Source organism: Poecilia latipinna, unplaced genomic scaffold (assembly GCF_001443285.1).
Source record: "Poecilia latipinna isolate Pla-1442-1.1 unplaced genomic scaffold, P_latipinna-1.0 Scaffold107, whole genome shotgun sequence".
NCBI lineage: Eukaryota > Metazoa > Chordata > Actinopteri > Cyprinodontiformes > Poeciliidae > Poecilia > Poecilia latipinna.
The window spans coordinates 543,747-552,811 of NW_015112723.1; the positions used below are offsets into that span (position 1 = coordinate 543,747).

The window sequence follows — 9,065 nt, forward strand, 5'->3', positions numbered from 1 at the left end:
CCTCTTACTAGCAAGTGCCTTGAGACACTTAAAGACACTTAATTGCTGTGATTTTGCTGGCATAACATATTTTAATTCAGTAGTAAGCAGTTAGCTATATGTAAGTACTTTGGACATTCTCACAGTTTCTGCAGGTCCGAGACACCTTTGAGACACCAGTTGTGTCTCAATGTTTAATAGAGAAGCATGACAATAAAATAAAATGTGTGTTGGATTTATTTCAAACAGTATGCCATGTGTTCACCAACAACATCCCACACCGACAACTTCTAGCTGCCTTTTGTATCCAAATTACCTTGAGTGAACCTCTGGAAGGAATTAGGAAAGGAAGCGATCATAAACCAAGGAAACAATATTTACATGAATTTGAATCAAAAACAATAAATGGCACCAATAATATTTACGCAAATACAAATCCTTACTACTTACACATCTAAGGAAAATCAAAAGAATCAAAGTTACCATAATGCTTGTAAACACTACTCTATGACACTTCCTTATTAACACTTCCTCAATGAGCCACAGGGAAGACATGACCACACATCTCAATAAAGTAGAACTTAGTATTTATCATAGATGAGCTATTAGATCAATGTAAAAAAATAAAAGGAAAAAAAGAAAGAAAAAAAGAGGATAAAATATATTTTCTAAGCCAGGAATGAGACACAGTGAGACTTAAAATAGCAAAAACCCCAAGTGTTCTTTCTCAAATTGTTCGCATGTTTATCTGCCATTACTCATATTTACAATGGAGCAGGAACACGTTTGGCTTGTTGTGTAAATTTTCCAACGATGGTCACTAAAAATAGCATGTGACATGTGACATCCCTTATTACACTTAGACGAATGACCTGATCGGCGTAACAATTGATATTTTGTCTGATGGGCGGAAAATCCATGTCGTCATTATATTCCTGTGTTTGTTAAAAACCCAACATGGCAACATGGTTTAGCAACTCTCTCTCTCTCTCTCTCCCTCTCTCTCTCTCTCTCTCTCTCTCTCTCTCTCTCTCTCTCTATCTATATATATATATATATATATATATATATATATATATATAAACAAACCTTATGCAACAACAGAGTATGACATGATGTTTCCTCGATGTCATTGCAGCTTGGTGTCGCGTAATAAACTGTTGTTAGTTGCTGTCAAAGCTACGTCATTACAGGGATGGGCGGCTCCCCTATATGGAAAATTTGAGTCCCACCCATTAAGATTTGACACACTACTTCACCCTAGTAGATCTTCGCACTCCAGGAAGAGAAGAGAAGCGGGCGCAAAGTAAGTACTTGCTAAGTTAATTCAAATGTAATATCAGAACTGATGGTACTCAGTATTACGCTTTATGGAGAGTAAATCTGTTTGTGTGTCGACTATCTGCAGAGTGTTTCTACTCCTGCGTTCTTGAAGTTGTTAGTTAGCCTGTGTTACTTCCTTTAGCTAAGCCACGTAGTTGCCATAGCTTCAGCTTTATTCGCCACCTCTTTCGTGCTAAGACTACAGCGGTTCTTTGTTTTATAGTTGGCAAATTTAAATAGATACTTAGAACAAGGCTATGTAGCCGAAGATGCTAGGTAGATTAAAGTGAATCTGCTAGCTTGTTTCCGCCACAGTAGAAGGTTTGGAAAGGCCCCGAGGCTTGTTCTATTGACAACTTGCAGGATAAATTAGATCTGTTAGAACTTGAAGAGATTGTGGCTGGAAACTGAATACCTGTACTCTTTTTATAAAACTTTTATTTATTTATTTATTTATTTAGTAACTACTAGCTGTTTAACTTGAAAACCACCAACTCGAGTTTGGAGAGTAATTTAATATTTGTAGAAGCTATAAATAAACTTCCAAAGTTACTATCCTAGAAAGCCCTAGAGGAACAGTAGAGACTATCAGCTTCATGTCATTTGGTTTAAGTGTGTCTATTTAACTGGATATCTTATTTGCTTTATGGGAATATTCAAACTTTTTTTTTTTTTTTACTGGGAATGCAAAGCTGAGGGCTGTCTACAATGAGGTCAGTTATACCATGGAACAATTTAGTCCAGTGGAGCACAGACTTCTCTTACCAAATGCAACTAAAAGGAAACTTTCTCTTTCCTCTTTACTCAAATATTTTCACTCCAGCTGCCAGCATATAAAGAGTCAAACTCTTCCACCTGTGCATCCATAGTACATATTACTTACTCTCTAAATAAAACGAATTGGGAACAAAGATATTTCCAGTTACCTGTTACTACCTCATTGTATTTAAAATGGCTTGAATGCTACATAACAATAAGTGTTCTTCAATCACTGATACTTCCTGGTAAACCAGTTTATGATCAGCAACAAAAGACAGTCATCGGCAATCACCAATCATGGAAATTGGTCAATTATGATCGGTTACCGATCAATCGGCACACCACTAGGCTAAACTGGGCATAAAATTGCCTTCAGAACAGAGTGAGTAAATGAAGTCCAACCTCCATGTCATTTAATCTCCGTAATAAACATAGCTGTTCTCTGAAGACAAAATTGGTGAACAAACATCATCATGAAGACTAAGGCACATAGTAGACTGGTCAAGATAAAATTTATGGAAAGGTTTAAAGTAATATTGGGGATGAGGTTAGAAAACAATTTCTTGAACATCTAGCAGAGCACAGCTCAACCCATCATCTAGCAAGAAGACCTATAATCTGGGAACAAACCAAGAGAATTAAGAATTTCCAAAGTTGGCCATGCATGTGCGAGATGTTCTTGTTAAATGAGACCGAAATAAAACTTTATGGCCTATATTCAAAATGCTGTGCAGCAGAAAGCTAGCACTGCACTTCTCCCTTGATAACACCATCTCCAATGTAAAACATGATGGTGGCAGCATCATGGTGGCAGCATCATGCTGTCAGGGTGGCTTTCTTCATCAGAGTAGAGGAAGCTGGTCAGGTTGCAAAAGACTTATGACTGGGATGGAAGTTTCTTTTTCACCTAAATGTGCAAAGCCAGTAGAGACATTTTCCAAGACTTTCAGATGTGATTGGAGAGAAAGGTGGTTGTTACAAAGTATTGACGTAAAGGATTAAATACAAATGCGTGCCACTCTTTAAACTTTATTGCAAAATAATTGAAAACTGCAACTTGACAATAATGCTCTACATTATGTTCACATAAAATCCCCCCACATTAAAACACAAAGTTTGAATGTCACAAATGTGAAATGTTTTCACGCTTTGCAAGGCACCGTATTTCATTAGCTTTGCATTTCTGTGTTTAAAGCAATGAGCTACCCAGGATACCCCTCTCCGGCTGGCACATACCCACCGCAGCCTGGGTTTTACCCTCCACAACAACCAGCTGGTTACCCACCTCAGCCTGGGGCTTACCCTCCCCAAGCAGGAGGTTACCCCCCTCAAGCAGGAGGTTACCCCCCTCAAGCAGGAGGTTACCCCCCTCAAGCAGGAGGTTACCCCCCCCAAGCAGGAGGCTACCCTCCGCAGCCCGGTGCCTATCCTCCGCAGCCCGGTTCCTATCCTCCTCAGGCTGGAGGCTACCCAGCACCATTACCCACAGGTAAGCAAACATTTTAAGAAAATAAAAATACATTTTTGTTTTAGTTGGTTGACTTCAGAATTACAAGGTTGCATAATTGGGTTAAAAATCATCTTACAATTATAAGAACAGCTCAAAAATACTTTATCCTTGTTGTAAAGTATTGGATATTTGTGATAGAAGTTAAATTCTGTTATAGCCTGTTGGGAGTGTTTCATTTTCCCTATCTGTCTACTCATAGGGCATCCTTTTAAAAAAAAAAAAAAAAAAAAAGCTATGGATAAAATAACCAAGCCACAACACATGGGTTAATTGAAATGCCAATTAAGTCTATTAACTTAAAAGATTAAAGTAATTTAAAACTCTGGCAGTGTACATGCAAGGAAATTAGATTGTATTATCCATGCCTTTAGAAATTCTAATGCAAAAATACTTTGTTGATTGCAAAGGGATAATAAATAAAGGAAGTAAGTGTATTTTCTAGAATACTCCGCGCTCAAGTTTTGGGACCTTTCAGGTAGAATTTGTAAGCCAAGTTGTGTTTACTGGCAACAGCAGTCATGAGGCGGGGCCCTTTGTTAATCTGGCTAACAAAGGGTCAAAAGCAAACATCTCTGCTGTTGCTAAGAGAGGTAAATCCTGCTGTCCACAGTTCACATACTGCTCCCATTCTCTGTCCAGCACTCTTACATCAAGATATTAAACAAACAGAACGGCTGTAAATCCACTGAGGAGGATGTCCGTCAACTTTATTGGGCACTTTGCTCCACAATACATTTGCATGTTTACTTTTTGCTGCAGGCACGTGGGGAGGCGGCCCCTCTGGTGGATATCCCTCCACTGCTCCTGGCAGCTATCCCAACCCTGGATACAATGCAGGCATGGTGAGTTTAGCCCTAAAGTGTTAGTTAAACCTACATTTGTTAAAATAAACTTGTAATGCACCATATTCAGGTTATTGCGTTAAGTATTGCAGTTAGGCTGAGTAGCACAGCCTGTAGTGGAAACTGATGCTCTTACATTTAACGGTAAGATTTTTTCCCTCCAGAGGCATACTCCCTAAAGTTCTCAGCATTGCAGTTTTCTTTGCCACCTTTCCTCTTGTTCTACTGCATGAAAATCAGTCATGTGCTAAAGTCTCATTCATGCATATTTTCCCTTTAATCTGATGCTTCTTTTCTCTTTCCTGCATTGTTTTCATCATTGCTATGTCTGTTTTGGTTCTCATTTTCTGCAAAAAGTGCATTTAATTAGCGTGATCACACTTTGGATGCGTGAAACTCGTATCAATTAATACCACAACATTAACAACAACAAAAAAAACCAAAAAAACAGGAGAAACAATAACTTAAGTTTCTTGTCTGTGGCATTAATCCATAATTTAAGACACAGATATGTGTTACTGATGCAAACAAGGTGTGACCTGCTACGCATTCTCTGCAGTAAATAAACCAAGAATAATTATAACATTCATTTAAATGCCAATCTTTCACAGGCCAACCAGTTCCCTGCTGGGATGGGGGCGTTTACTCCAAACTCATCCATGCTCCCCCAAGTACCTGGGGGGTACCCGCCTGCACTGGGAGGGTACCCACCTGCCCCCCATGTGGGTGGAAGCGGTGCCCTCTATCCTAACCTACAGTCATGTGGCCTGTACCCACAGCCAGGAGGCACCATGCCCCAACAACAGTATGCTGGGATGGGGTATCCCGGTCAGCCTGAACAGACGATGCCCGGCTACCCCCAAGCACCGTCACCCAACCCACCCATGCCTGGCTTTGGAGGAGCCCCGTCACCAAATCCATCAGTGCCAGCCTATGGAGGAGGAGGAGCCATGCCGGTCGCTCCATCCAGCAATGTAAGGGATGCAAAACAAAAGTAGAAGAAATTGATTTTTTTTTGTCGCATGCAAACATTTTTACATACAAAAAAAAAAAAAATCTTGATTTCTGTACTTTTACATTAGCGAGTATTCAGGGGAACAATCAAAGACTTCCCAGGAGCTGATCCGCTGAAAGATGTGGAGGTCCTTAGGAAAGCTATGAAGGGCTTTGGTGAGTTTTCTGGGCTGATGAACCAATCACACTGAACAGAAACATTAAATAAAACCTGTCTGTCACGTTTTTCTGTCTGATTTAAACCTGACATTACATTTCCGACTTGTCTGCACAGGAACTGACGAGCAGGCCATAATCGATCTACTGGGCAGTCGCTCCAATAAGCAGCGGGTACCTTTACTCAAAGCCTACAAAACGTCCTACGGGAAGGTAACGTTTCTGTTTGTGGTTATTATTATTATTTTAGGGCTGCTTTCTAGAATAGCCTCCTTCAAAAATAGCTGACACCATTTACAAACATAGTAACAGACGTGGCCCCAAGTCCATTCCTTAGAAATGAGCAACAGGCAGACATCTGCTGCTGGTGCCAGCAGTAAAATGGAAGGGAGATCCAATATCCTTATGGTCGAGTTGACCACGGAGCTTCCAGCTCACGATGGCTGTGAGTCATTTCAAATTCTTTTCCACTTCCAGGACCTGATTAAAGATCTGCATTCAGAGCTTTCTGGAGACTTCAGGAACCTGGTCATGGCCATGCTGAAAAGCCCAGCTGAGTTTGACGCCTCTGAACTCCACAGTGCCATGAAGGCAAGTGCTCAGAAAGAGATATGATGATTCCACTGAGTTCATTTATCCTCAAATACTGGAAACTGTTCTGGAAGGAAAAAAAAAAAAAAGAGTTATATTTGTTGCTCTGTTCTTCCTCACAGGGAGCTGGAACCGACGAAGCCTGCATGATAGAGATCTTGTCCTCGCGCTCCAATGCTGAAATCAAAGAAATAAACAGGATTTACAAAGAAAGTAAGAAACATCAGGACTATGAATATGCAGCTTTATAATAATACAATTCAATATGTAAAAGCACAATAGTTGATATCTGTGAATTTATGTGGGGAAAAGTGAATGATTAAATGCTGAAAGATGATTGAAACATCAAAATATTCCAGTCTTGGTGGAAAAATATTAATCTGTCAGGAACAACAGATTTCTAATCTAATTCTAATTCCTAATCTGGTAGCTATAGCAACAGGTAGCTGTAGCTACCTGTTGCTATAGGTAGCTACAGCTACCTATAGCAACAGGTATAGGTAGCTGTAGCTACCTGTTGCTATAGCTACAGGTTGATTGTATTCATTGTCTTATTTTTTTTTTCCAGACAATAAGAAATCCCTGGAAGATGCCATTAAAAGCGATACCTCAGGCCACTTCTGTCGTCTCCTGATCTCTCTGGCTCAGGTACAGCCGTGTTGTGAAATGTCTTGTGTAACTTTGCAGCTGCTCTTTTGCTCTAACCGTGTCAAATCTAATGAGTGTATTGTCGTTTTGTATCTTGCAGGGTAATCGAGATGAAAGAGAGAATATTGATGTCAATCTGGCTAAACAAGACGCTCAGGTGAAGTCCGATCTCATGTTGGGGATTACTGTTTGTACGCTGCATGAAACAGCCAACAGATTACAATTTACTTCCTACTTGGTTCTTGGTTACAAAAAAATGGGCATTAAAATTTGTGGTGATGTGACAAAATGTGAAAACCTTTGCTGGCTATTGATACTTTTGATACCTTTCCAATTGGTCAGCATTGCCATTTGCACATGATTCTATATACATGTGCTATTTGTTATTCTGCAGGCGCTGTATGCTGCTGGAGAAAACAAACTTGGAACAGATGAGTCCAAATTCAATGCCATTTTGTGTGCAAGGAGCAAACCACATCTCCGAACAGGTACAAAGACAACACTTAATAGAATATATCTTTTTGTTGAACTATTCTGTCACATAACATACTTAAACGTCAATGTATTTTATTGGGATTTTCTGTGATGTATCAATATAAAGGAGAAGCGCACTTGATTTGTTTTTGTTTTTTGAAATAAATCTGAGAAGTGTGGCGTTTGTATGCATTTAGTTCCTTTTAATCTCATATCTCTGAACGTATTTTTTATGCATAATTATGATTGGTTATTTAAGGAATACTGGCTACAAGAAAACCACAAGTTTAGAGTTCATGACAAGTCATGTAGGAGACAGAGCAAGCAAGTGGAAGACCATGCAAAAATGCTATTACCCTAAACACGCGTCCCTTTGATACGACTGAGGCGGCAACATGCTGTGGATATGCGTTTCTTCAGGAGGGCTAGCAAAGCTGGTCAGGGAGGGGAAATGGGAATTAAGTATGGGGCAATTCTAAAAGAAAAGAGTGAAAAGCTGCAAAAGACTTCAGATTGAGATCGAAGCATATGTGCGTTTTAGATTGGTCCAGTTCAAGTCCAGAGTGACGTTAACGCGCCCTTTCCCTATAATAATTTTTATTCCTTATTTTCTTTTTTCTGTTGGTGTGTGCAAACCTGGTAGACTGTTTTGTTTTTCCCATTTGTTAATACAACTGAATGCAAAACCTTGGATTGCTGTTTCACACAAACCGCCAATAAATGGCATTAAAATTTGTGGTGATGTGACAAAATGTGAAAACCTTTGCTGGCTATTGATACTTTTGCCAGAAATATTGTGTTGTGTCCCTTAAACACAATCCAGGTTAAACGTAAAAAAACCATAAAAAGACATTCAAGAGCCATTATTCCCATGTTCACAAGCTGCCCAGGCTTCTTGTGAAAATGCGTTCTATGCTTTTGTTAAAATTCATAAAGTACGGGGGACAGTAGCTCTCTTAAGCCGGTGGTGCTGAGGTGCAGTCTTTGAGAGCTGCTACTCTGCAGCTTTTAAATGCATCCCTGCCCCAGCACGGCTGAGTCATGCTTTGACGGATCAAGGCTGATTAAAACTCTCACCTCTGACACAAAGTAATGTAACAGTCAGCCAAGCCTGTTAATACATGAGTCATTTCGTTATTGCAATTTATCCGTCACAATCTCGGTTCCATGATGTCGGACATTTATTGTCGGCCCATTTCTCTGCTTTTAGAGTAGAGGTTCTATTAAATGTGACTACACTGGAAGGTTAAATTTACAACTTCAGAAAACAAAAGTGAAATAATACATATTTTATAATTGACTTATAAAAACATAATTAAATTCTTGATGGCATTACTTAAGAATCCCAGTTCCAAATGAGTTTGTAATTTAGTTAGAATTGGGTGGTGACAAAAACACCCAAATAACATTAAAAATGTCATTTGTTTTGCATCCCTTCAAATCTCCACTTTAATGCTTGTGTTTCTGATTCACTGTGTGCGTTTTGTGTGTGCAGTGTTTTACGAATACCAGAAGATGTGTGGCAGAGACATCGAGAAAAGCATCAGCAGAGAGATGTCTGGAGACCTGGAGAGCGGCATGTTGGCAGTGGGTAAGAAGAACACATTCTCACCGGTTCGAGTTTTTCCTGACACCTTTTCAGTACTGTATGGAGGCAGTATCCCCCTTTTTCACACCTGTATTATCATGGAAGACAACACTGTAAAAAAAAAAAAAAAAAAACTGCTTCTGGAAGTACTGCAAAAATGAAAACATGTAGGGGGAGGGGT

At 39.6% G+C, this 9,065-nt stretch overlaps 1 protein-coding gene across 3 annotated transcripts in view; it reads left to right on the forward strand.

Moving 5' to 3' along the window:
• Positions 1-1,180: 1,180 nt before the first annotated feature.
• anxa11a (annexin A11a) overlaps positions 1,181-9,065 on the forward strand; it is a 12,795-nt gene continuing 4,910 nt past the window's right edge. For 2 of the 3 annotated variants that reach the window (XM_015027795.1, XM_015027797.1), the window contains exons 1-12: positions 1,181-1,285; positions 3,257-3,550; positions 4,331-4,413; positions 5,025-5,387; positions 5,496-5,583; positions 5,702-5,796; positions 6,061-6,174; positions 6,297-6,387; positions 6,743-6,822; positions 6,923-6,979; positions 7,217-7,310; positions 8,792-8,887. In XM_015027795.1, coding sequence (XP_014883281.1) covers positions 3,259-3,550; positions 4,331-4,413; positions 5,025-5,387; positions 5,496-5,583; positions 5,702-5,796; positions 6,061-6,174; positions 6,297-6,387; positions 6,743-6,822; positions 6,923-6,979; positions 7,217-7,310; positions 8,792-8,887 — 1,453 coding nt within the window. In that variant the 5' untranslated portion in view covers positions 1,181-1,285; positions 3,257-3,258. The remainder of the gene's footprint in view (positions 1,286-3,256; positions 3,551-4,330; positions 4,414-5,024; positions 5,388-5,495; positions 5,584-5,701; positions 5,797-6,060; positions 6,175-6,296; positions 6,388-6,742; positions 6,823-6,922; positions 6,980-7,216; positions 7,311-8,791; positions 8,888-9,065) is intronic. The other variant, XM_015027796.1, reaches the window with a different exon arrangement.